The sequence below is a fragment of the Strix aluco genome, chromosome 19 (assembly GCF_031877795.1).
Source record: "Strix aluco isolate bStrAlu1 chromosome 19, bStrAlu1.hap1, whole genome shotgun sequence".
Lineage (NCBI taxonomy): Eukaryota > Metazoa > Chordata > Aves > Strigiformes > Strigidae > Strix > Strix aluco.
In genome coordinates, this window is record NC_133949.1 from 15,444,958 (window position 1) to 15,472,352 (window position 27,395).

General features: G+C 37.7%; 1 protein-coding gene across 10 annotated transcripts in view; it reads right to left on the bottom strand.

The window, feature by feature from the left end:
- NF1 (neurofibromin 1) overlaps nt 1-27,395 on the bottom strand; it is a 102,343-nt gene that overhangs the window by 70,254 nt on the left and 4,694 nt on the right. For 6 of the 10 annotated variants that reach the window (XR_012625730.1, XM_074845000.1, XM_074844998.1 and 3 more), the window contains exons 2-20: nt 22,100-22,243; nt 19,475-19,558; nt 17,002-17,192; nt 14,597-14,703; nt 14,270-14,337; nt 13,949-14,024; nt 13,277-13,434; nt 12,448-12,621; nt 12,151-12,273; nt 11,780-11,854; nt 10,464-10,595; nt 7,323-7,457; nt 6,739-6,852; nt 4,483-4,562; nt 3,025-3,148; nt 1,419-1,562; nt 598-844; nt 203-276; nt 7-90 (exon numbers count right to left, since the gene is read on the bottom strand). Coding sequence is in view for 8 of the 10 variants with exons in the window: in XM_074845000.1 (XP_074701101.1) it covers nt 7-90; nt 203-276; nt 598-844; nt 1,419-1,562; nt 3,025-3,148; nt 4,483-4,562; nt 6,739-6,852; nt 7,323-7,457; nt 10,464-10,595; nt 11,780-11,854; nt 12,151-12,273; nt 12,448-12,621; nt 13,277-13,434; nt 13,949-14,024; nt 14,270-14,337; nt 14,597-14,703; nt 17,002-17,192; nt 19,475-19,558; nt 22,100-22,243 (2,334 nt within the window). In the remaining 2 variants the exon portion in view is untranslated. Of the gene's footprint in view, nt 1-6; nt 91-202; nt 277-597; nt 845-1,418; nt 1,563-3,024; nt 3,149-3,492; nt 3,590-4,482; nt 4,563-6,738; nt 6,853-7,322; nt 7,458-10,463; nt 10,596-11,779; nt 11,855-12,150; nt 12,274-12,447; nt 12,622-13,276; nt 13,435-13,948; nt 14,025-14,269; nt 14,338-14,596; nt 14,704-17,001; nt 17,193-18,427; nt 18,505-19,474; nt 19,559-22,099; nt 22,244-27,395 lie in introns of those variants that run through there. The other 4 variants (XM_074844999.1, XM_074845001.1, XR_012625731.1 and 1 more) reach the window with 4 other exon arrangements.

Genomic DNA, 27,395 nt, shown 5'->3' on the forward strand with positions numbered 1-27,395 from the left:
AGTCACCTGCCCATCTTCCATTTTGGTCTTTGGATAGTTAAGGATTAGTTTTGTAGCTTGTTCCCATTTTGCATGTGTATCCTCCCAGGCCTGAAATAAGACATATCAAGATTTAACTTCAAAACTACTTGTAGCAACAGTATTTTCTGTTTTCAAAAGAAATATGCATGCAAAGCGTATATCAATTCCTAAGAAAGTTTACCTCTGTGTTGCCTGCAGTTGGATGTTCAATGCGCCTTAATAACGCCATCACTCTTTTCTGAAGAGCCGCTCTCCCTGCGAAGAGCACAGAACATTTAACCAAGTTTTCTGAAAACCCACCTACATCAAATATGATATCTTTGAAAGTAATTATTAAATTAATAGAGGAACATATCCCCTTAAAGTGTTTAGAAAAGGATTCTTCTTGTTACACTTTAAAATCCTCATGAACTCAGTCACCCCAACTCCCTACTCTTTCTAGCAATTCCAATGATTAAGACATTTCAGTGAAAGCAGGAGCAGCAATCAAATCAAGAATCTCAACCTGTTTAAAGAACTCAAACACAAATAATAGTCTTCTTATACAGGTAGTTTTTACTGATTCATGATTCTTACCTGTTGACATCATATTGCTAACAGATGCAAACTCCATGAAAGTATTGTAGTTTGGCAAAAAATTATGCACTGAGACTTCATCTACTCCACATCTGATATCTGCTTCCTCGCAGAGGTGACGGAAACAGGACATGGCAACGAGGACTGCCTCAATATCCGGGCTCCACAAGAACATGTATAAGGCGACTTCTAATTTTGTTTGGGCTTGGCGACAAATGGGTGTGCCACTACACCCTGCTGTACTTTCCTTGGGAAACAGAGAATTCCGAATTTGGTAATATTGCTTATGGATATGGCAATTTTATTAAAATTTAGGAAAATCTCATTGATACCGGAAAAGTGTACATTAAAAAACAAAATTAAAGTTTTGGCTCATAAAAGATGTTCTAAATATCCTCATTTTTCTCCTGCAGCTAGAACTAGTAGTAAAACTAGGCTCAAGAAACTTGTCTGTCAAAGGGTATACCTTACTAAAATGCTTGATTTTATGATCTTCATGGTACATTCAAACTGCATGTGATACTTTAAAAAGTGAGATTTCAGATTTATTAACAACAGACTACTGTGTAGGGATGCTATGTGCAACCCTAAGGAAAAAATATTCACCAAATTTTAACCTGAAAAAGGTGGGATTTTTTTAAAGTCTGAAACATCATTATTAACCAGCATATTAGATACATACATTATGTAGGATACAGATGTCTTTTCCTCCTCAGAAATAATTAATTTTTAAAAATCGCTCTCAACATAATTTTATTTCTACTTGCACACAGGTTTTTCTTACCAAGTATTAAAAAGAATTATTATCACATATTACTTACCATGGAAGAATTCCCTTTCCCTTTCCTGAGGGTAGCTCCTGGAGCACAGCGTATCATCTCTTCATGGTCAAGAGAAATCTGACTAGTGCCACCCCCAGGGACGTCATAAAGGAAGAGCAAGTGGCAGGAACTCCTATCTGATTGCTGTAAAGAGAGCGAAGAAAAATAATAAATCAACTTATTTTTTAAAAAGGGTAAAAAGGATACATTTCAGGAAGGTAAAAAGCTCTTCAACATTTACACAGTACTTTTCACACTGGCGCTCTCAGGGCTTTATAAAATTACCCATATTAATGGTATCTTAGAATGATATTTCCCCTTCAGAAATTATCTGGCAAGTCGTCTTCAAAAAACATCACCCTGAGGTAAGCACAAACGGATGCCTTTCCTCCCTTCCTTGGAGCCTCCTGAAAGCCCTATAGGCTTCTTGGTTTTAATCAAGAGAATACATACTAGTATAAATATAATTATAATTTAGACGTAATTAAGTCTAAAGAAGCCAAGCTCAGAAGTACTGTACATTTTATTCTACACATTTTGTATTTGATCAGAAAAGCAGGAACTGAGATTGTGAAGCTGAGCTCTAATAACAACGATTTTTCTGATCATGATATTAATGAATATCCTCTAAGCACCAAGAGGAAACAGATTTTTAAAAAAACTAATTACTTCTTAACTGGATTGAGAGTATTAAGCACATTCTCTATTTGAAGGACAGTTGATTTCCATTTAGAGGTCAAATGTAAAAGTCTTCCTGAATTCACAGAAAGCCAGAATGCCTAAGGTCTTCAGCTGCAATACGTGAGATTAAATTTTACAAATATATATTAAACTGGAAAAAGCCTATTACTCAGCATCACCACAGACAAAAAGTAGTGTCCATCAGTAATGGAGTTACCAAAGTGCAAAAGGGAAGAAAAGAAGGAAGTCATTTAAAGGTAAAAATCCTCTTGCTGAAAGAGGACTTTTTAAGCATGCTATAAACTACACATAAGACAGTATCCTTGCCATGTTAGCACAGCTACTTTCAGGTCAGATATGAAAAACAGAAACCCTTTATTTTTTCTAGTATATCTTTAATTCCAAAAGTAATATAGCAAGACTGGTTTTAATTCTAGCAAGTCTAGCATTACGTGTGTTTGGCTTGGAGAAAGTCTCTTGAAATTACAGGAAAGAAACAAGTCAGAATTCTAGGACTCACATGAACATGAGATCCAAAAAGAAATTTTTATTTCATCCATGAAGAAGTATACTTTATCATAACTAACTTTCCCTTTTTCACAGCCTGTGGGCTATTTCTCTTTGTATTAGGCAAATAGGTATCAGGCACCAGGTTTCTGCAAAACATGTCTTTTCCAGGCAAGCAAAACAACCTGTGTAGCTAAAGTAAAAAAAAAAAAATAATCCCAAACCTAGCTTTGATTCTAATCAAGGGTGCCTCACAAAGCACCATCTCTCAGCGGAGAGGACATAAGAAAACAGAACGTATAGGTGTAGCTATCAAATCTCTTCCAATCATAAAATAACCTGTTAAATAAAGGGAGTGACAAAACAGAGACCAATTCCTCTTAATGATCCTAACAGGTAGATGCTAACATTTACTTACTTTGTTTTTTAGAAGGAATTTATTCCTACAGATGAGAATCTCTCGCAGCCACTTGAGGATTTCTGTACTGCTGAGCATCTGATGACTAGTTAGTTTCTTGCAGATATAAAAAAGCATTTGTGAACTGCAGCAAAATGAAATTCAGCATTAGCTTTATAATCTAGTAACAAAATTTTTGAAGATATTACTACATTTTACATAGAAATAGGCAATTAGCATGAATATCCTATACATATACTAGCATCATCTTTTAAGATGTATAATAGATACAATATAGGTGTGTACTTTAAATGACAAGCTCCCCTCTGACCCTTCCCACCACCCAGCTGGCCTTTGCAGTTCCCTAGAGGAAGTGAAGCAATTTGGGTACTTGTTAGAAGTCCAGACTCCAGGGCTGTCGGTTCAGCAGTCCTCCATTTATCCACAGAACAGATACAGCACAGACAGTGGCAGTACAAGTTTACCTACACTGCTCTGACAACGTGTCTCAACTCTGTTCTGGAAGGAACACATCTAGGGATGTTCCTTCTTCATATCCATTCAGGCCTCACACTCTCTGTTAAAACTGCCAAAGGGTCCAAATTAGTGTCAATTTTAATGGGTTTTTCCCCCAGCCCGAACAGACCACAAACTCCTTTCTACTACTAGAAATTACAGTGATGAGTTTCCGTTATTGCCCAGCTAGGCAGGGCTTGGCCCCAAACCTATCCCATAACAAGCCCCTCGAGCCACAGTTAGCAGTCAAGCAGGCCAATTCGCTGATGCTGTAAGAGTGCTCCTCCTAGACTGCTGCTCCCTGTCTTCTAAAACAAACATCAGTACCAACTCACATTAGATCACCACATTTATTTTTTTAAAACTTACTTAGCTCGTGCAATTATTAGAATTCTGAGTTTACAGAGTCCTGTTTTTTGGTTTAGCATTTTGTGTAATTTTGAATTTTTTGGAACTTAACTTCCCTTAATATTCTCCAGGAAATCAACTACCACAACTGCTGTGAAGTTATAAAAAGCAAGATATCTTTAATGAATTAGATTTCTTTGAATACACAGGTCAGGGCAAACTACAGGCTTCAGAGTCAAGATTAGCAATTCCACACTTCTAGAATTGCTTAGCATTTCCCTCCCTCAGCCCCACAAGGATAAAACAGAATTTAAACAAGTAGTAAACATTTGAATGAGGGGGTAAAGTCTCTAACTTTTCAAACTAATAGTCATTTCTACACCTTAACGTCAGGCTGAAAAGAGTCATTAAGAAAGCCAGCAAAATGTCTGTTATTATATTTTTGTTAAATTCGTATAGCATAAGGAAGATATAACCTTTTAATGAATACACATAATTTTGACTGCAGATTGATGCCGATGTTGCATAGTTTTCCCAAAACATTCACATCTATTTCAAAAGAGAAGACAAACCAACACAGCTATTCCTCTAATTTACAAAAATTCATTTACATACCTTATTTCCCAGAATGTTTCTATAGGTGCATCAGGATTCCACAAGTCAATGCTATCTAACTGGTGAAGAACTAGCAAGGCCTAAATTCAAAACACAGCAGAGTTTCACTTAAAGACAGAAGCTTACAAAGTACATCAGCACAGGCAGAGAAACAGGTGCAATCACATAACAATTACATTGTTTTAAACACAAAGATATAAAAAGCAATTTATATAGAAGAGTTCACTGTTAGTCCATGTCAAAAGTATCTCATTTTAGTCTTTATTACATACTTATAACCCAAACCTAGAGGTTTTACCTTGTATTTCCATACAAATTCATGCAAGACACACAGACACAATGTTTTTAAAAGATAGGTTTTGGCTTTAATATTTACTTAACGTCCAGCTGCAAAAAAAAAAAAAAAAAAAAAAAGCAACCAATCCTATGGATATAAACTTCTACTGGCAGTAACAAAATTTCTGTAGTTTAAGCTCTTTGTCAAGTCAGGACAGGCAAAGAGCTTGACAGGTTACTCTTTGTTACCACTCCCTGCACAAGCAAAACCTTAGATAAGAAGAGGCTCTGACCATATCCAAGAGAACACTGCTGAACTATGACCAAAAACTTTAATTTCTGCTTTTGATTTAGTCAGATTAACTACAAAAATCTCAAAAAACAACTTAGTTGAAGACAATTTTCAGAAGAAATCATATCTGATAAAAATTGAACTGGTCAAAGGCTGTAAATAAACAGAAAATTATTGATTAGAAGTTGTTTATCCTTAATTATATCAAGCAACTATAGCAAACAAAATCTCTCCTCTTATGTCACCTATTATTTGGGGCTGTCTGATATGCAAACAAATTTTTACTTTGGTGAAAATACAAGTTAAAGACAGAAATGTGGAATGTCTTATCTATTTTTTCTGACAATTTTTTTAAAAAAAGTTTGCTGCAAAGGGATTGTTGGAATACTGTTTAAAATGGAATTTAAAAAAACCCCACAACCCATAGTGTTCTCCAACAACATTTAAGTAGTTATTTCAAATTGTTTCCTAGCTTAAACAAATACTCCATAATTTATTTACTAACCTACTAGTCAAAAAACAGAGATGAGAGGCCTGTCCTCAGCTAGTTAAGCCAATAATCAGGTACATTAGGGATCAGTATCAATAAAGAATCAAGACTGAACAATACACCAAAAGTAAATCACACAACGACCAAAACTCTTCAGTCTCTAAGTTCCTGTAAATGACTGTAAAGATGTTACTACCCAACCTAAACTTGTCAGAGACTTTCACAGTGAACAGGATTATTCTTATAAAATATTCTTGAATTCTACCATTAAACTATCAAGAAATACGTATTTCACATACTGATAGGTTGTAGTATATTCACACTATTTGTAGCAATTCTTGTTGAGGCAAGGTTTGACAAAAAAGCCTTAGTTTACCTACTAAAATTCAACTATTTAGGTAAAGCTTTAATAGCATATAAGTATAGTTAATCCTCTTTTCAGTCTACCTGTGAAGACCTAAAACGTGAAGGATGTCAATGGCGCACACACACTGATGCACTGGTTAGAATGGGAATCCAAAGATGCAGGATAATATAACTGGCACCATGGATGAAAAAACCACTAAAACCTTTCTGCTCGGTTATGCACAAGAAGCAGCTGAAGCCTGCTCTCGGCTGTCTGAAGGGCTCTGGAGACCCATCACAGTGTAAAACACAAATGTTACAAGCGAACTGGCAAAGTCACAGAATCAGCAACTTTGCACAGAAAGGCACAAACCAGAAGTAGCTCTGGTGAGTTGTTGGCTTCTTCAGTCAAAGCTGGCGGGAAGATTTCTGTAGCCTTAAAGTATCTCATCCATCCCTCCTACACACACAACCTCCAATTCACAACAGAGCACAGGACCAGCCACTGCGTCAGGCATTTTTCTCACAGGCATTCAGAAAACAGAAGAGAGAGGGCAAGCTTAATGGTGTCCTCTGCAAAGATGGAACAGAGGAACTGTCAAACTGTATTTGATCAGCAAACCATATAAAGAGGTGCAGGGTAGTCACAAGGGGCAGCATGAATTGCTTTTTTAAATTTTCTGATAGGCCTCTCCTGTAAAACTTTCAGTGCAGGAGCCATTTAGAAAAAGATCAATAGAAACCAAACTCTAAAGCACAGAACTTTGTAGCTAATCAATACTTCAGAGCTTCTGCAAGAGTCTTGATCTGTCTGCGTACGAATCACCTCGCATAGAGAACATTTACCCCTCACCTCCATGGCTTCTTGTGCTATATCTGGCATGCTGGATTGTGGAACGAGCTGTACAAGGCCTGTAATTAATTCAGCCGTGCTACCTTGCGTCTCAGGCCCCTGCTTCCTCGGATTCTAAATAGCAAAAAGGAAAGCAAGGTTAAATTGTAAAATGTTCAATGACGGACCATGTTACTGGCCACTACAGCAGCATTGCTGTAATGATGCTAGGTGGGTTTCTGGATCTTTAAGAGGGTACCTCGGGCTTTTTTAAGCTATGGTACCCCTTGAATATCGTATCTTTGACATAATTGAAATATTTTTAAATTAAACAATAAACAGACCTGAGAAAATCGAAGATCAAAGACCGCATCTGTCTTCCTACTCATTGAATGATGACTAATTCCCCCCCTCCTTAATTTTCTTCTTGTTCTACTCCCCTCTCCCTGCTACTGCCTCCCGCCTGAAAGCACAGAAGCATTATAACCAGAGAAAAGAATGAGTAGGGAAGTATCCTAGATGCCAGGTTTATGTTTTTAACTTTTATTCATTTCATAGCTTCAGAAGTAAATTTTACTATGAATGAATTAACATGATATACTTACACACAACAAAAGCTTTGGATCAGCATGGATCAGTTTTACCAAGGATAACAGCAAGAACTTGTAGCTCCTGGTTTCCAAATCAGTAGGTTTTTCTTTAAATTTAAGGCTTGTCATTTTCTCCTTAAATGTAAGACTCTGACGGAAGGAAAAATCACAGTCATTGTCAGTAAGGTAGTCTACATAGTGGTTATAATTAAACATCATATGAAGTGTATTGGTTTTATAATCTGTAATTCATTTAAAAGTTTGGAAGTAAAATTCCCTCAAGTACGGTGCATAGCTTTCTACCTAAAGATCCCCTTCTGCATATGCACATGCTATCACTTGATTAGATCTTTAAAGTTTCCTTAAGAATTGTTTTAGTGAGCTGCATGTGGAGACAAGAGAAGTTTTTGCATAAGACAAACTGTAGCAAAAGAAAAATGGATAAAAAGACCAAAAAGGATTTTCTCTGGTTCAAGAAGAAATAAAAATAAATGTTTCCAAGTAAGCTTGAATACATGAGAGCGTAGGGAACTTTTTTCCAGAGACAAAATATTCTCTTTATTTTCTGCCATGACGACAGTCTGGATGATAGCATTTTCATCTCTACAACCTCTGAAAAATGAAGCTTTCAGTTTTCACAAGGTACACAGTGCATCGCTTAAATAAAAAATACCTAGCTTCATCTGAAAAAAATCAGCAAATTACTTCTGTAGCAGTCAACTTCCTTATGTGAAATGGAGAACATTTTAAGGTATGTATTGAGAGGTCACACAAAGTATTTTGACTTGACTCCAGGGTGAACTGTATCATATTCTACCACTGATGTTCACACAACAGACTCCAGGCAGCAATACAACCAACCCGTTCAACAAATAGCCACACAGAGTGTGTGGATGCTACCGCTTGTAGGGATTTCAAAAACTGAGTTTATGCCTCAATCCAACAGTGTGGACAACCCTTCCAAGTGAAACACCCTGCTGTATGGCAATCAACTGCAGTTTCTTCATCTCAGCAAAAAGAATTTGGATGCACACTAAAGTCTGTGAAAAATATACGTGTGTGTGTCTATATATACACTCACACATCTATAAATACATATATTAAAAAAATATGAACTTGCGTTAATTGGTCCCCAGTATGTACAAAGGACAAAAGATTTTAATTTCTCTCCAGGAAGTTTACAGTATTTTCATTAATTTAAATCTTATATCAGCAGAGATTAAATTAGTATTTTGCTTACAGCTACCAAAAGTTACGATACAGTAACTTGGACAAAAAAATTGCCCCTGTGGATATTCAACACAAGACAGAATGCAACGCTCTTTAGAAACTCAGTTTTTTAAACTATTTTGTCTAGTTTATTATTTGCAAAGATCTCAAACAGTAACATGAACTTGGTTTTTGTTTTCACTAACTTACAAGTTTTGAACAAAAAACCCCAAACCCTAGCTTGAGAGCATCCTCAAGGTAACTGAAGAAGAGATATGATATTGTATAATTAAGTTCTACAAGGAATTAGAGCTCATGCCCTTTTGCTAAATAGTTATTGTGAATATATACAGAATGAAATCTCCACATAAAAAGCATCCAATCAAGAAATTGATACCACACTGGCAGAGGTAAACTAATTCTGTGCTAAACCTTAGTTTGCCACAGTTAAGGGAATTCTGAGAAGAGGCACAGGGCAAAAGTAGCTGATCTGTTTCTGTGAAGTGACTGATTTACTTCACACAATCAAAACTAAAGACTATCAATAAACAAAGACAGGAACATGACTGCTCCCTGCAAATACACCAAGGGGATAAACACGGGTTTGAAGCTAACAGACAACATTGGAACAAGAACGAATGGGGATAAGTTAGACATAAATAAGTTTAGGCTGGAAATTAGAAAACAGTTCTAACCACCAGAGAGGGGAGACTCTGGACAAGCACTGTGGTGGAAAAGTAGGGGCAGAAAGAACAGAACAGAACCAACAAAAAGCCTTTCCTTCTAGGAAGGAGCTCAACTGGCTGTGAAAGGGATGGCCTTGCAATTGCCCCGAGCAGCGCTGAAGAGGGCTCCTCCAGCCCTGCGTTCTTACGTCAAACATGCTACCACCTTCCGTATCCCAGATGAAGTGAGGTGACTGCAGTGGTAACTATGCACAGAAAAGTCGGAGCAAGGAAAGGCTTTTCTGCGGTAGTTACGATGGGTCATACTTACAGCAACAGAGGCCCACTGCCATGCAAAACAGTGACTGGTTGGCATCTGACCATGTGAGCGACAGCAGCCAATAAGAACGGAAAATAAGAAGCAGAAGACAAAGCACCACCAATCAGAGTTGCCGTTACAATACCCTGCTATTTTCTCAACAGATGAATATATACACGTAAAAAGCATGTTAAACATGTTGTAGCTTTCAACTAAAGGTATTGTGATCATTTGCTTTCATTTGAGAAGCCCAATAGGAATATTTTCATGTATCATTTTAGGCCTTCTAGAACAACCAACCAAGTTCACTTGACACATCAAAAGTCCTAAATGGAAAGTTCAGAAGAAAGGCTACACAGCTACATGTGAATTTACTAAAAAAAATTTGGATGAACTACAAATTGGAATTTACTCAAGACTTTTTCAAAGTCAACCAAGAATATTGACTTTATTTCATAATGCTTGAAAAATCTTTTACTTTGTTGCTGTCACCAAGACCAAACAGTCAACTTGCTCAACAGAAAGCAAGCAAGACAAATGAAGAGCTACTCGTGCCAGTCATGGTAAAAGCACTGTAGTTTTCAGAAATTATCTTCACATCCAGAAAGCTTTTGTTTTTCAGATTAAACAAGAATGGACATATTACCTAGCGATTCACACAGCAAGAAAGCTTAAAATGAACAGTTAGCCACAGAGGACAGTTACAGAAGAAATATTTCTTTGTTGCCAGTTTAAAAGCAGCATGAAAACTGAGAAACGTACATCACTAACCGACTAGAAACAGTCAATACACCAAAACCTGCAAGGTTTACAGAGCTAGTATGGCTCTCTGTTGCTTTTTGGATTGCAATGTTCTTCCCCCCTCTAGTTTCCAGTCTAAAGTTAATGAATAAAAAAGCTGGAATGGAATGGGGACACAGGAAAAACAGGTTTGGGTTTTAACAGCTTCTTCCGAAGTCTTACCGGAGTCATGCGAATGGCTGGATGTGCCCCACAGCCCTGGACAGCTTTATGAAGCGTCTCGCTGAACATGCTGCGGAGCTCCATGGAATGGCAGTACACGGCGTCGATCCTGGGCCACCAGTCCAGCGCAGACTAGAACGAACACACAGAAACGCTCAAATGTTCAACTGGCAATAGAGGAGGCAGATTACCTTTTATTTTAGACCTCTAAAAGTTATGAAACCTGTAGTAGAATGAACCGTTACACAGGAGTATTTCACACAGTATTACCAATATGTTCATTCTGCATTCTCACCATACAACTCGTGGTATTTCAATGAGTTGTAACAGAAGCCATACTTCCAACTTAGCTGCTTACTACATTACTCTTCTTTCTGAACAAGCACAAACTCTGGGACCATAAATGCTGGAAACCATGGTAGATTTCAGGATATTGCATGCTAGTAAATAATACCTCAAAAGAATGTGCACTCAATTCATTGTGATACACTAAACAAAATGGGAAATTGGTATTTTAAGTGCTCGATAATATCTGAAAAGCTGTATTAACCCACCACAGATATGCCACCACATCTACAGTAGCATTTTCTCCCGTTTGGCAAAGTGCTTAATACATTTTTTTTTTTTTTTTAACAGAGTGTTTTCATTACAATGTTGGGATAAATGAAATAGAAGATGTTATGTAAATTAAGTAAGGCTGGATGCTCAACACTGACTGATTCTATTTTCATACTGATCAGGAAAGTACTTCTGAACAGTATAAAAATTAAAGTAATATTTTAGTGACTTCAAGTACAATAACAAATTGAAGATGAACAACTGCACAAACTTTCAAAATATTTTTGGCACTCAGCATTTACTACAATTTTACATTATTTAAACTCATACTGGATCAAATCCCTGAGCAAAACCATGAGGCCAGCTCTTCCCCTAAGTTCCCATGTCAATATACTAGAAGTAGCAGAAGGTGCTGTAACTACACATGTCCTGGGAGTGTTTTTCATACATCACTAAAGCAGTACCTATTACAAAACCAGAGAGAGTAAGATTCATTTGTCATCCTATATTAGAGGGCATTAAAACATATTTGTATTGAAATTCTGTACTGGAATACAAGCTCTCAAACTGGGAATCCAACTGCTGGGCAGCGTGAACAAATAAATATCTGTATGTCCTTCCTTACTAGCAAGCAACTCTTGCTGCATGGATAAGGGCAACAACATTTGGTCTGCTATTCAAATTGTATTTAATAAGCAGATATTGACCTGACTAGAAGCCACAGATTGCTGGCCTGATTGAATACTTTCAGAACTTACATTTGTGATTATTCGGTGGAGCGAGTTTACCAGTACATAATGAAATGTTGATGGGGAATTCTGTGCCAAGCAGATCTGCAATGAAAATACATAAAAGTCACTTAGGAACATCTTCATCTTTGCCATCTTTCTTATCACACTGAATAACATACTGGAGCCTTTTTATTAAATTGACAAAGCTGTCAAATCTACAAGAGAAAGTCTAATCAGCTGAGAAAAGATTTATAAAAACATGCAGGGATTTATTACTAAGGGATACTTATACAGTTGAACTTATTTATGAGCTTCCAGCTGCTGTTAGCAGATCTTTTATCACTGACAGGTCATCAATAGTATGTAGAGAATGACTTACCCAGAAGTAGTGTTCTCACCTTAAAGTGTTGGTTATTATGAGGGTTTATGCGGAAGCAGGAAACTAAGCAGTCAATCATAAGGTCTACATCTGCATTTTGATTGCCTCTTGAAAAAGGTTTGCTTGGATTAAACAGCAAATTCTATATATTTTAAAAAAAAAAAAAATCAGATACCAAGATTATTCTCATCTACTTTCAATGCAAAACTTTCCACTGAAAAACACTATGGTATTCAGTTAATGAGAAATTAAAAGCTTATTTCAGTATTTTAAAATGCAAATTTCTTCACTGCAATTAGGAAACAGACATTTTTACCTTAAGATCTACTACCATGGACTGCACTAGTAGGAAAATGACTGAATTATCTTCCCAGTTGATGTAGGTAGATGCTTTGCACAGTTTAACACAAGCAATAGCAGCACTTTCAGTCAGCTGTCTGCTCCCACTGTGGCCTGCAAGTGCTTTCCTGAGATTGTCCAGGAACAGTTTCTGCAGAATTCAAATTAGGAATAGTTATGACCAAAGCTTTGGTAATCTGTGGTCAGGGTTTTTAGATCCTTAAACACTGAAAACAAACACCACTGCACTTTCTGATCAGAAAGCGTGGATATTGGGATTGCAGAAAGCAACCTGATGCAGCATTCTGGAGAAACGTTATGTTTATTAAAGATATTCATTTTGAACGATCTAGGGCAATCGGAATGGCACAAAGGGAGATGGTTGTTTACTCTTAACTGTAATGTTTGCAGCCACATCAAATTCACCATCTGCTACAGGTACTGCAATTATGGAACACACAGTACACACACTGCAGCAATCCGAACAGTTACAGGCCAGCTAGAAGCAATGCTACGTTTGCTACTGGTAGAGGCAGGGGATTCACAACACTGGGATTCAAATCTCCAAGGAGATGTAGAAGTTCTGAAATAACATTGTTTGGGATATACTATCTGTATGAATTACTGACAGTGAAAGAACATATGTTAGGTGAGAACTTAAAAAGGGCGCATAATTTTACATATGGAACTGTAATGTGCTTTTTAGGCAGGAAAGACAGAATAAAATATACTTGAAATACAGAATAAGCAAAACCAAGCATCCTCTAGAAATCAGAACCAGAATTCAGATACTTTTCTTCTCTTACCTTGTTCATTTTAGTTTCCTCTACCACATCCTTTGCTATATCTTGGATTATCTCTGGACACAGGACTAGGAGTATGATTTGCAGTGGCCAAACTGCTGCTTTACGTTTTGTGCTTTCAGCAAAGCCATCCACTAAGTCAAACAACTTCTCCGCACAATCTGCATAAAATATAACCCCAAGTTCAATACCAATTTTAATTATGAAAAGGTAAAAAATAGGTATGAAAGAACAGAGGGATAGCTCCACCTACACAGAGAAAAGTTCTGCTTTGCACATTACTGGCATGCTACTGGGGATAAACTGGTCTCAACTGAGCTAAAGACATGGTTTACCTGAAAATACAAATTTCCTCTCTTTTTCATTACAGACAAATATAGGTGATGTTCTCTTTTAAGTTTTTTTCTTGTATCGAGATGAAAAATAGATATTTAAAGAGTTTACGTCTTTTGGGGTTTATTTCTTTGTGTTGTGAACCACAGAATGAATCTCTTGAAAAGGTGAGTCAGGAGAGAAAAGAGATAGCACTATATCCTTGCCTGCCCTGACAAAGGTTGACAGAAACCTGTTTCTCATTTGCAGGCTGCACAAGCAGCAAAGAGGGCACAAAACGCAAGTGAACGTGGGGATGTCTGAGAAACCAACTTTTGAACGCTGTCATTTGTTATGTCTTACCAGCCATATCAGTCTGTGGGGTTTGATACAGCTTTGTGAATTCATCAGGATAGTTTTCCACCCAGTTCCAAAATGCCTGCAGATAATGCAAAACATATTTACATTCCACAGCTTAAAAATACTTTTTCTGAATTATGTATTTAAAGGAAGAGAGATTTTACTCTTATTTCTAATCACTCGACACTTCTTGCAAAACATATATGCATCGAAGGGATGCATCAACTTATACTTTACAGTAAATTACTGAATTGCAACTATCCCTAAATTAGAGAAAGTCTGCAAATAAGCAATGAAACAGAACATAAATATTAAAATACTCACCTTTTCAAGACTGTTGATAACAGCTAACTGAGCTACTTTCTTAAGGGCTTTAAACTTGAATACAGTCTCTGTAAACGTAAAACATTTCTGCATTTAGAAAAGAAACTTGGTTCTAAAAAGCAACACAGATTATAAAAGACATTTGAAGTGCAAAGCAATTTAAACCAATGCCTCTATGCTACTTAAATATGTTAAAATATTTTGGTAAATTTATGACTATTTGGAGTAAAACACACCAAAAAAATATCTACGTATCAATACCACTGTGTCATCCCTAACTAGCCATATTCAGACACAAATATTTCAAAACACAGGCTCAAATCATACCTTGCAAGAGTCGCTTTAGTTTTGCGCAATCCACACTGATGTACTGTAAAAGTTCAATATCATGAACATCAGCATTATCTTCTGAACAAACAGTCAGTTCCTGTAATCTAAAAATATGCAAAGTAAACTAACTTCTCAATCAGATGATGTCAGATAGGTACGAACACACACCTATGATTCTATGCATTTGAATAGCAGGGGACTATTATATGATCTCCTCATATAACACCATCTCCTCAGATAAACTTTTCCAGGTTTAGAAATGAAAGATGGATCTTGCATGATTAAAAGTTAATATTATAGTCTTATTCCATCCTCATACCGAAAATGGATCCAGAAATACCAGTGATGAGTCTTACGAGATGCCAATACCATCTGGTGATAGTCTGTTTATGCCCCAGATTTGCCTAAATCCTTCTGTTATGTATCATACTGTAGCAGTAATCTTGTCATCTTTTCAACTAAATACTAAATTCATGGAATCATGACACTTTTAGACTACTTTTCCTTAACAACAAGTCTTGCCCCAGCTAATTTCTCAAGAGTGAAGCAGGGACTGATGGTACTTAATATCGCTGAAGTGAGCTACAACCACTCTTTGTAAGCTAAAGAAGGTCCATGTTTGTCTGGCCTAAACAAACAGGACGAAGTTTAATCAAACCAGTTTAAACACAATGGCATCTTTTCACACTCCTGTATTAGATGAATTACTAAACATCTCATCAGATACTACGCCACTAATAACTAAATCATATGTTATCACAAACTAAAGATTGCCATGGCTTGTTCCAGAGTTACAGCTGTGTTTTAGAGATGGAATGTGATTTCTAGTACTACACACAAAAGCAGTTCTTCATTTCTTCAACGCCAGGGAAACTTAACAGCCCTCGCTGGGAATGGGAAGGTCCCCACTGCTGTGCTTTTCGTGCCAAAAATCCCCCAGCTGCTGTACAAGGCCTAGAAATATGCCTAAACAGGAAGCACAGGTCAAAGGATCAGCAATGCTAACTGTCGGCAAGCTGACCCCTGTGGGGATCAGCAACAATCGGTCAAATATTTAACTATTTATGTACAAGCCATCTTGAAGTGAAAAACAGGTTAGGGAAAAAGCACTACGTTCCAGCTTAAATGGATGGTGAGAAGGGCTTTGGAGCTTGAGAACTAAACCATGCTACAGACATACGAGTAAGTACAGATCCATGGACTATATTCAAGGACTGTCAAGAAACTTCAACTGAAAAATACTTCCTATAAAAGGAGCAGAAGAAATTGTTTCCATTTCCATAAGCAACAAAACATAATCAACCTATTGAGTAAAACCACATCCTCCATGCTCGCTGCCAAGTCTATGTTCTTGAAACAGAAGTTACTAAAGGCTCTGTAAAAGTTTTTTAAATATTTAAATTTTCAATTTATTAAATAATTTTAGACTGATTTCCAAAATGTTGGAGTGGAACTGTTTTTACATTATAAGGAATATATAAATCTTTGTTTCAATTAAATTGGCATACTCATTGCTATGCGACCACATAAGGCTGCCCAAGCTCCACTTCTAATAAATTAAGGATAATGTTAGCTGTAACAAAGTGTGATAAGAGCTAAGCTACTTCAAGCAACTTTCAAAAAACATCAAAGTATTTCAGTAATAAAAAGCTTAATACACAACTCTAGGGAACTGGCAAATGCTGAAGCATCAGAAGGATCTGGAACAGGGTAAAAAGAGCAAAGAATAGATGGAAACTTTGGGCCTGTCTCTCTTCTCACTTAGAATAGCAGAAAAGACAGCTATTTTTACAGTAAATGTGCTGTGAAACTCAAGTCAGTCAGAAGACAAATGGGGCTTTTCCAACAACTAACAAACAGTCCAGCTGTTTTGTCCCCTTCAGGCATAAGACAGATTTGACATAAAAGCCTTCAAGCAGGAAAAATTAGGAAAGAAAACAGCGTTGGGGCTCCAACAGAGCTGTAGGCAATCAGAAATTCTGCATTATAAATTCTTAAGTAAATGGATACACCCATTATCTTCAGCATCCTTTTTTTTTCCGCAACACCTTGCACCCACAAGAACTTATTCAACTTATTCAGCTGAGCTATCATTATTTTCACTCTACGACAGCATTTCACTTGTACTTATGAAAGCAGATTAAAAAAGCAATAAATGCAGCTCACAGAAAATATGCTGGCAGTAACCTGGAACGGCTATGGAACAGGTTCATTTTGTAACCTGAAACTCAAGTAAAATTTTGAAAGGTAAAGGGAGTTTCACTTAAGAACTATCTTGTTAAATATCATTTAAACAGTTAACTTTTCTGAAATTAGAAAGACTACAATTCATGACAGATGTTCTAGACACCAGTATGCAGCAGATCTTCTAATACACTGTCAGGCTACTGAAAAACACCTACCTGGTGGAAATGCGGCTGAACACAGCATTAAAGTTATTGCAGCTAAGAGAAAAAAGAACCCCAGAGGCAGAATTACGTAGTTCAGCTGCATGCTGGTTCCCTTCACGGTAAGTGTGGATGAAGTGGCAGATTTCTGGCAGCAACTGTTTTACCAGCATGGTCTCGTCTAGTCGCATGGTATCCTTTGGTTGCTAAAAAGAAACAGTCAGTATTTCATGAAATTCTGTTTTGTAGCTTTGGAGGCAAAAAAATGGAGCATCTGCCACTAGTAGGCACAGGACCTGAACCTAAACTTCTAATTCCGCCTGCAGGCTACCATAGTGTAAGATGTCTACGGAGAGGAGGGTTCTTTCCCTTTGGACAATAACCTGTATAATTCAAACCATCTTACATTTTCAGTTAAGTCTCCAGAATACGTAGGACACCAAGTTGATCAACGTCATCAAGTATGAAGCAAAATACCAAACTAGTTTTTGAAGTAAAATACATTTCCGTTTTGATGAGTGCACCCTGTTGATCTGTCTAAAGTATGAGCAGTTGAGCATTAGCTATCTCGGCTTTGAACAGAAGCTCAAAGGCCAGAGACCCACCCTTACTTCTCTTTTGGGCAGTATTCTAACCACTGTATTTTGACAGCAAATATTTTATATAAAAAAAATGAACTGGAAAGAAAGGTGCTTCTGCCTTGCTCTTGCCTGGGATTGCTCTATATGAGTCAAAAATGGCTTAACTTTCCTTCAAAAGAAAAATCTAATTTTTGCCAGTTTGCACAGTATGAGGCATAAGGAAACTATTTACAGAAGAATTCAAAGTGAAACTTTGCTCTACTAAGAGCAAGTTTTAACAGAAGGGTCAGCATTAAAGCTTTCTAAAATTCTACCAATGAATTTACCATAGGGAATTGGGAAGTTTCAGAGACTCCCACTTAGTTGACCCGAGTCCTGTTGCCATGAGAACTTGATGAAACATTGAGCAAGAACAGCGAGCAAGAAATACGTCTGAAGATATCACAGAACACAACGCTCTTTGTATAGAACTTTGGCTCAGTCTTATTAAACATATACTGGCTCAACTTGCTCTCATTTGAATTGACAAAGCAAGAAGTATTCAGTGCAATTTTATGCTGTTCAAGTATCATCATCTATCAGGAAAAAACCACTAACGTTTCAAACAATAAGCATATAAGAAATATTTTTAAATAATTGATTTCTGAAGTTAAAACAGTTTTTCTGACTCACTGCATCAAAGACACAAAAAATGCCAAAAAGAGGTATTCACCTCAGCTGTAAAAGCTGAAAATTATTCTGGAAAGTGTATTTACCTGGATCTTTTGTGAATTTAGAAGAATCCACAATTATTCAGACTGGTTTAGTACTGTAATATAAGATATGCCACTTGACAAATCTAACCGTAATAAGGTCATTACCTTATAAAGAAAGAACCTTCAAAAACTGTTGCAGGGAAACAGCAAAGAGCTTAGATGATTTCATGAAATTCATCCAGGAATACAGCTTTAAAAAAAAAAATTCCTTTCTTGTTAAAGGAATAAACCATTGCAAGTTTTGCTCACAGTGAGGTTTGGCTTTGCAATTACCCGGTTTAGCACAGTAAGTTGTACAACTGTTTACATCCCAAAGGTAATAGCAAAGGGCCTTGCAGCACAGCTCTGATTGGCAACCTCAGGACTGGACTCCCAGTGGAAGTCTGGACACAGTTAACTAATGTAATCTAGGAAACACCTGCAAAAGTAATCTTTACAACAGTGATAGCAAAGTTTCTGCTGTATATACAAGTACATGAAAAAATACTTCAACAAATGAAAGTTTTAAGAATTTCAAAGAAAAATCAACACTGTATGCAGAAAACTTAGCAGCATAAAACTGAAATGCTCGTACTGAATTATTCACTACTTTTAACATGATTTACTATCCCATTACTTTTTCTGTTTAAATCATGGGATGAAAATGTTTTGATGCATCTATTGAAAAAATAATGAGCAAAATATGCCACAAGCATTCAAAGCCTACAAAAACCTAGCGAAGCTTCATAACCAATCTAATTCTTCATTTCAGTTTGTGCCTTCCCTCACTCCAGTTCACACACGCCTCTGAGCAGAGCTGTCCAGTTGTCTGCAATTCTTCTTAACAACTTATTAAAAGAAAATCGTTATTTATAACTCCACAAATTAGCTGAGTAGTGGGAAGGACAAATTCTGAAGTTTACTTTATTTAGCTGAAAAAAGATCAATAATTTTAGGCAAGAAAAAAGCACCCCACAAATCCTTAATTTATCAATTATATCAGCTACTTGTATTTATAGGAAGTTTTAGTATTTTTTAAATGGCACTACTCCTACTTTGCTCTAAAGCAGATGAGTTTTAACTTTAGTACCAGCAATAATAGATACACAAGCATTTGACTTGTACTAACTCATTTGATTCCAACTTAGCAATTGCTTATGCAAGCCTACTCACCCCTGCCAGACATTTTTCCAGTGTATCCAAGATAATCAGTTGAGATAGATATAAATTCTTTTCAGCAGTTTCTCCAAATATTCTCTAGAAGTAGAAAGAATATGGATTCATCTGAGACACAGAAATTTGACTTGTAACGCATTAACGTAACAAAGCGGCACAATAAGTTGTGGCTCCTTTACTGCTCTGGTTTTGAGTTTAGAAATAAAGCCAACAAAAATTAGATTAAAATAGGAATTAAAACCTTATCGCTGAAGAAATATCTCTGTCCAGTCTGCAATGCCAAATCTAATAAGGAACAGTTACCACAAAGTAAGACTGGAGGTACGCTGCAGCCCCTCACCTTCCCCAGGTCTATCATTTATTCAGAAATGAAGGTTATACCTTTTCAGAAACTATTTTGGCATCAATTACTGCTGACTCTTTTCCAATTAAGTATTGCATTGCCAACATCTTAATAGAAGTGATGTTACAACAAACCCATAGTGACAAGCTTATTAGAGTGTTGCAGAATTCAGCACAGACCACAGGAAGAAACACATGAGACCCTCCAAGAAGATGCCACACTTCAGACACAGGAGGAAGGCAGAATTCCTTCGGGTGTTTATACTAGCACCCAATTTTACTGCCAACAATAGTGACTAGTTCCAGCAATATTAAGACAGCAAAATAAAGCAGAAAAGATTTAGCCCAAAATATGTTGGTACTACTGCCTACACATGGAACACATGTAGAAGTCACCCAAAGGAAGTTATATTTTAAACCACGGGAGAGGTTAGCTCAGCTAAGTCTAAGTTTCAGCAGAGTGCAAACCCTCAAGACCTTTTTCTAAACTAAGATGATTATGACAGTCTATTGGTCTGTTTTGTTTCAGCTGTACAAATCCTTCAAAAATACTGCTGATTCACACAGCAGCTCAGTCCAAACACTGACATTTTTAGCTAGGTCTTTCCTCTCAAAATCGATGTATCATGTACAGAAACTGATTTTAAACGTTTAGTTTTCTCATTTATCAGACAATCATCTTCCACATGAACACATTCCTTCATGACTATGAAGTTTAACTAAAATAAATTCTCTCAAAAGGGATTACAGGTAGCTTTAAGCAGCCTAACATCCCTAGCAGTAGGGCAACTGATTTTCTGATTTTATCAATCCTTTGTGGTGTTTTAGCAGATGCACAGCTCTATACAACTGATATCCAAAGGAGCTCACTGCAAGTTATCTTACTAAAACCATAAAAAAAAAAAAAGTGCTGCGAGAGTTTGGCCAGCTCTGTTACCTGTTTGTGGAGATTCCACATGATCACAAGCCACACTGCTTCAAAACTCAATGAATTAAACCTTTCTCATGACAAATGCAAAACCATTAAAAAAATTAATTCAAACTGCATCTTTTACCTCATAAAGGATTCCTACACCTTCCATTTACCCAACTTCATGGTAATAGTTATTTTTCTAGAGTCAACACTACGAACATCCACATTCATTTTTTTTCTTTTCTAGGTTTCTCTTCTCTTTGGTTCCACTGAGATCTATTTTAAATTACAGTTTTAGTGATGTTGATGAGTCAAATATTTTGATGGATTTCAGGAATCATTTTATGGTTCCCTTGGAGGCAGAAGAGAAAACCAGTATGCAGAAGGAAACCATCTACTAAGGCAACTGGCTCTAAAGATTTCTCTTTGAGAACTTGTAGAAAAATCACCTTGAATCTCATCCCTTTGCACCAGTGTACTGCCCTCAAGTATCGACATTAAGTGGTTTAATGAGAAGCTGTGATCCATATCAAACAATAAACGGAAGAGATGTGGATCACTCCCACACATTCTTCATTCATTTTTCTTACTGACTAGTAAGCCATCCCTTTGGAGGTATGAGCCTACAGTGCCAGTATTAGACAAGAGACTGTTTTCAAAGATTTTTCTTCCAAGGTTCTGACTGAAATTCATCTGGTTGTTAAAATACATATATATATTTTATATATATACACACACAAATGCTAAAACATCTAAACAGCCTGGAAAATTCAAATCACACTAGGTTTTAAATACTTTTCCCTTCTTTTTCCCTTTTTCCTTTCCCAAAACAATTCCTGGCAGGACAGATGAGGGGGGAAAAGACCTCCTGGTGCTGCTGCTGAGCAGCCCCTTTGCCCTGCTGCAGTCCTCGCCTACAGACATTGCTAGCACTGCTCCCCCAGAGAACTGAGCACCTTTCCCCGCAGCGGCCAACATCCTCCCCCACCTCCCCACAAGCAGCACGTTCTACCGACACCTGAACACCGCCGGAGCCAGCAGAGCCCCAGGTACCTCCAGGTACCCACCCCGGGGCCAGCCACACGCCTTCCCAGCTACAGGCCACTCCCCGCACCAGCAGAGGGTTCCCCTTAGCCACCACCTTCCTTAGATTTCTCTGCCACAACTATCTCATCGCCTTCATACGAAACACAGCTCAGTGCTGTTGGTGAACTTCAGCACATGAGGATGAAAAGAAAGTAATTAAGTGTAAAAGGCGAGCAACAATCTGACTAAATTTCGAGTGACTCTCTGCAGATTGTGTAATACGAATAAATAACAACCATTTTGAAAAAAATCACCCAACAACCCAAAATTAGAAAACTTACCATGTTATTAACATTTTTTAAGATATTAGTGAGACCACTGATGACCAGGGAAAACTTGTACTTGGAAATGTTTATGAGACATTCCTTGTTGTGCTCCGTACTGACTTTGGTGTGGGTGTTCTGCTGGCTAGCCTTTATTGGAAGCTACAAAAAGAGATAAGTATTATAAGCTTTTTTACATTGGAATTTACATCTTTAAAGATGGGTTAACATTTTTTGAGATACCAGAAACAACCTTGAAAAACATTCTCCAAGAGACAAATACATTGATTATTTCATTTTCTCTACATTCATCTTTCTATTAGTTATCCATAAAACAAAATAACAAAGTTCACCTATTCCTTTTTCTGAATTGAAACTAAACCTCTGTTTTGTGATAAATTTTCTACAAACCAAATGTCAAAGCAATCAAAAGAGCAGAAAAATGTAAGATAGAATTCTGAGAAGAAACATTTCTTTATTTCAAAAATTGGCTTGTTAAATACCAAAAATCTTCACAAGGCTAATACTTAAAAGAAAACAACCTGCATCCTGAAACCTGCAAGGAGGTAAAATCCCAGTAGCTCACAGAGCAGGTGAGTTGGAAGGTGGCAGCAGTGGCTCCGTGCCTGTCCTCTGCTCCTTCGCCAGACAGAGCTGCCCAGGAGGTACAAGCGAGTGCCAGGAGGAGCCAACACCGAGAGCCTCCGCGGGGGTCCCCACACCAACACGCCAGCAGGTCTCAGCCTCAAACACGCTTTGGGCGCTTGCGAGCCAAACACAACTTGTGAGCCCCACCTCACCTGCCCTTGCCCAACACCCAGTGGTAAAAACTACCCTCGAGATGCATCTTTTCCAGGAAAGATAAGACTTGGAACAACTGCCCAAACCCGAGATGTTTCTCCTACTGCGTGAACACTAGGCACTTTGTTTCATGCTGTACCCAAATTCTTCAAGGGTCACAAACGAGTCACTTCCCAAGCACGCACTCACTTCCCCTGCACGCTCCTCGCTGGAGTCGGCCCCTTACAAACCACCACGCGAAACTGTGAGAAGCGATTCCTCGGAGAAATTAATTTTACTGAGGATTTATATTTTTAAAAAGCAAATAAATGTGGGAACGGAAAAGGAATCAGTATTACCACCTCTTTTTATAATTCGCATGTGCCATTTGTATTCTAAATTGTGACCTAGGAATTCACTATCTATAGAAACTTTGCTATAACAAGTTTTAACCAATTTTGACTAGAATTCTCAATATACGTTTATTCTGAAAGACACTGATAGCTCAAAGTAAATGCCACGATGTACTATTTTTGCATTAGGAAGGGTATCTTTAAAAAAAAAATAAAAGAGAGAGATAATTTAAGAGAGGTTCAAAGAAGGCTTCCAAGAAATTACAGTCAGCTTTACAGCTGCAAAACGCTTACAGAGTAACCTTCCAGGCTGGGGCCTCTGCAGACGTGGTGAGGGTACTTTCTGTACTGTCACCCAGCTGAACCGCTGTCAGCAGCCACGAACACCTCTGCCAGCCACTGAACATTACTGTCTTCGCTGAGAAAAGTTTAAAGGTCCATACTTAAAATGCTAGATGAACTGTATTAAAGAACCCCAGACTTGGAACATTTTTTTTTCAAGTTTTGACTGCATCATTAAATAGACATCTTCCGTTTGTAGGGAAATGGATCTCTCTAATATCTAGTTTTTATGCCCAAGGGTAATTTCCTCTCCATATAAACTGTGGTTTGGTTTGGGTTTTAAGTATCGGTTCTCTTGGTACCACAGACTAGGATCCTGATGGAAACCAGCTGGTTTTTTCCTAAGAGAATGGTTGACTCTTACAATGACTGCAGTGCCATGCTAGACCACACCAAAGACCCCACCGCAACAGAAGGGCCCACGAGGAACACTTGCTTTCGATTCAGACAGCGGCTTCGGGATCTCCAGCACTGAGCCTTGCACCCGGGGAACCGCACTCCGGGATTACCCCTCCCGAAGGTCGGGTGCTTTTCACCTGCTCAACTTACTACAGCAACAAGTTCCACAGGGCAACCAAGGTAATTTCCACTTCATTTGGTAATTCTCTTGCAAGCGTTCAGATAGTAATGCTTTAAAAGAGTGTGATGCATTTCAACTTGCTCATTTTAAAACTGGAAAAAGCAGAACAAACAGCGTTTATGACTCAAGCTTTGTTTTCGTTGTTGGATGTTATTTTTACAATACATTTTCGGAAGTCATTAGTGGAAGATAGATACATTTAATTAAAAATTTCACCATTACTAGTACTTTTTATTTGAATTTTCAAGTCTCTGTGCTGACAACAGCAGAAAAGCTCAATACCAGAGTGATAAAACACTTCAGAAGTGCCTCTCAAAGAAATTGTGTCATAGATCTAGTTCTGTATGCTTCCATGCTATAGAAACATCGTATTACACGCTTTTGGAGCTTCCTGCCACAACAGCCACTGCAACAAGGTCACCCAGAAGTAAAATGGCTTTTTATACTACCATTTAAAATAGGAAACTACATAAAAAGGAAATATTAGCACTGTTGTTTTGCGTTTTTTTTTATTTCTCAGCTATTTCCTTTGCGCACTCTGACATGCTGGAGCCCTGTATGTCCCCCATCGGAATGCAGTGCCAGGACCAAAACCAAACTATTTAACTTCTATACAAATAACCATCAATCTGAACATTACAAGAGAAAAAGAAGAAAAGAGAGAAAAAAGAAAGTTGAAATTTTACTTTCATTGCCTTTGATTTTATTTTAGAAAAAAAGACAGACACAAATGGTTTCCTGTATAGCTTTTATTTGAACTAGGAACAGAAATTAAAGCAAAGCTTAAATATAACTGGAGCTTCAAACTATGAACACATGCACCATTTTGAACTCATCCCAGTTTAGCAAAGGGATAGTCCGCTACTCCCATTCAGCTGTTTTGACTGCTGCAATGGGAGCAATAGTCAACAACCTTGTAACTCCACTGGTGCACGTACAACCCACCCTGAGGCACACTGCCATACACCCTCTCTCTCTAATCCAGTTTGACTACGTCTCATTAAGGTGTCAAATAAGCTACAGAGGACAGGAAACAACAGCATTTTGGTCTATAATTTGCCTTATTTTATGCAGCAGACAAAATAGGTAGATGAAATCTGGAATTTTTCCAACTATCAAATTTTAAGTCTTTTAAGATCGATTGAAAAAGAACATTGCTGCAAACGACAAGGAGAAGCCATTAAGTAGCCAAGCCCGACAGTTGCACTAATACAGCACACAACCCAGCGTATCCTGACTGCAGCATACAAGTCATCTGTGTATCAGGTATCGCTGAAACAACTAGAAAAGCAAATCTGTAAGATGAAGCATCAAAGTGTCTACCAGCTTACACCTGCCATGCAAGCTCCCTAGTTGTTAGAACACATCTTCTGGCCACACAGACAGTTTAAGTCAAACTTTATCTCTCAAAATGCATTTCTGACTTCAGTTTAAGAAGCCCTGCTGACCTAGCCACAGCTTCTCCCGAATCCGCTACTGATACAGTACTGAACCATTCTCACGTGGGTTACTAAATGCAGAGAGATAACAAAGCACTATTAGGAAGAAGAAAAGCAACACAGATTATACGAGATTATTATTTTCTTTACATTTCCAAAAGGCATGCAATAACAGATGAACCTTAGGAATAGAGATCTGAACTGCACACCCTCAGGAAGACAGGATTGTTAAAACTAACCCAGCTATTAGAAGATTTTTTTTAAAAAAAATCAGTATTACCCAAAGATGCAAATACCTCTCTCAACTTGCCAAAGTAAAATTAAATTCTTCCATCTTAGTGAAAACGGTAAGTTAAATCACTAATCACAAGTATTATTATTAAAAAATAGTATCATTTAAGAAAAAAATGACTAGGCCAACTCACAGATACACCTGGTCAGCTGCTAGCATCTTAGAAAATAATACTAAAACAGCACTTCAAAAGCTTTTTCAACACACAAGTTTGGCATCTGAAAAATCACCGCCCCTAAACATTAACATGACACGTTATTAACCATTTTACAACAGTGTCTGGTAGACACAAGTTCTCTGGTCAATCTTCTGTCTACAGCGATATCCAGGTCTGCAATCCTGCTGAAGAGAGAAAAGGCAAAGGTTTTCCTACGCCTAATCACTCCTGTCTCTCTCTTCCTCCAGATAAAAGTGTTTCAGTCTCTTCAGACTTAAGAGACAATAACTTTGCAGATTTTTTTTTTTTTTTAAAAAAAAAAGGCAAGTACTTGGCTATTCTAGAGAAAAAAAGATCTTTACAGTTGAATTATAAAAACTGGCTTTGAAGCTCTGAAGTAAGTGCCACCACAGAATTGCAAAGCTGTTTAAAAAGTGGAAAGCACTGTGATAGCTGCTAGCATGCAAGGCTGTCCTATCTTTGGAAGTGGCCTCAGTTTAGAGACTGATGTGCTTTTATCCAAAAATAGTCAGTTAAGGAACCCTTCTTTGATCATACATGTTAATAATTAAGAAAAATGGGTGTTTTCCATGTCTGTAGAAGAGATGAGCACCTGTTTCAGGTATCCTCTAGTCTGATGCAATAAGGTACAATCTTTTGCTAAATGTACGTGGACATTGATTTGAAACTACCATTAATAGGCTTGAAGGTCTGTAAGATATCCCTCTCTGTCTGTTGAGAAAGGCTAACATTAAGCGATGGATTTTTTTTTTTATCACCTGTAATTAATGAACACAATGTTTAATCATCTCTACCATTTAGTAGAAGACCGTATTTAATGTTCTTATTTTCAGAGGCTACGGAGCAAGTGTAAGTGCTTTATCGCTTCAAAGTCACTATTTCAACTTCTTTGTGCAAGATACAACTTTGCAGAACACGAAGAATTCAAAACCTGACAGATAAACCCAGTGTGCCGCAGGACTCAGGATGAGAGCTGCTGCAATCACTGTCCTGACAAACCTCTTACTACAGCCAGCCGTCGCTGCCCAGCCAGGCGCGGGCACTCCCCAGCTCAGCACCTGCAAGACTCAGCTTCACGGTGGTGGCACAGCAGAGCCCTCACGAGACGCACCGAGGTCTGCATCGCCTTCGGAGAGGGGAACGTGGGAGACCAGCCCAGGGGAAACTCTCCACTTGTCTATAATGTGCTCCCCTTTTTCAGTAAGCAGCCTGAGAGGTCTGAATGCATCTGAGCCTTGTGCCTTTGGTTCAGATTCAGGAGAAAGTAACAACCATAACATCCAGAAAAAAAAATCCCTAGTGCTATCCTTAACAGCATAGAAACCTACCCAGCTTCTCCCTTTCAAATAA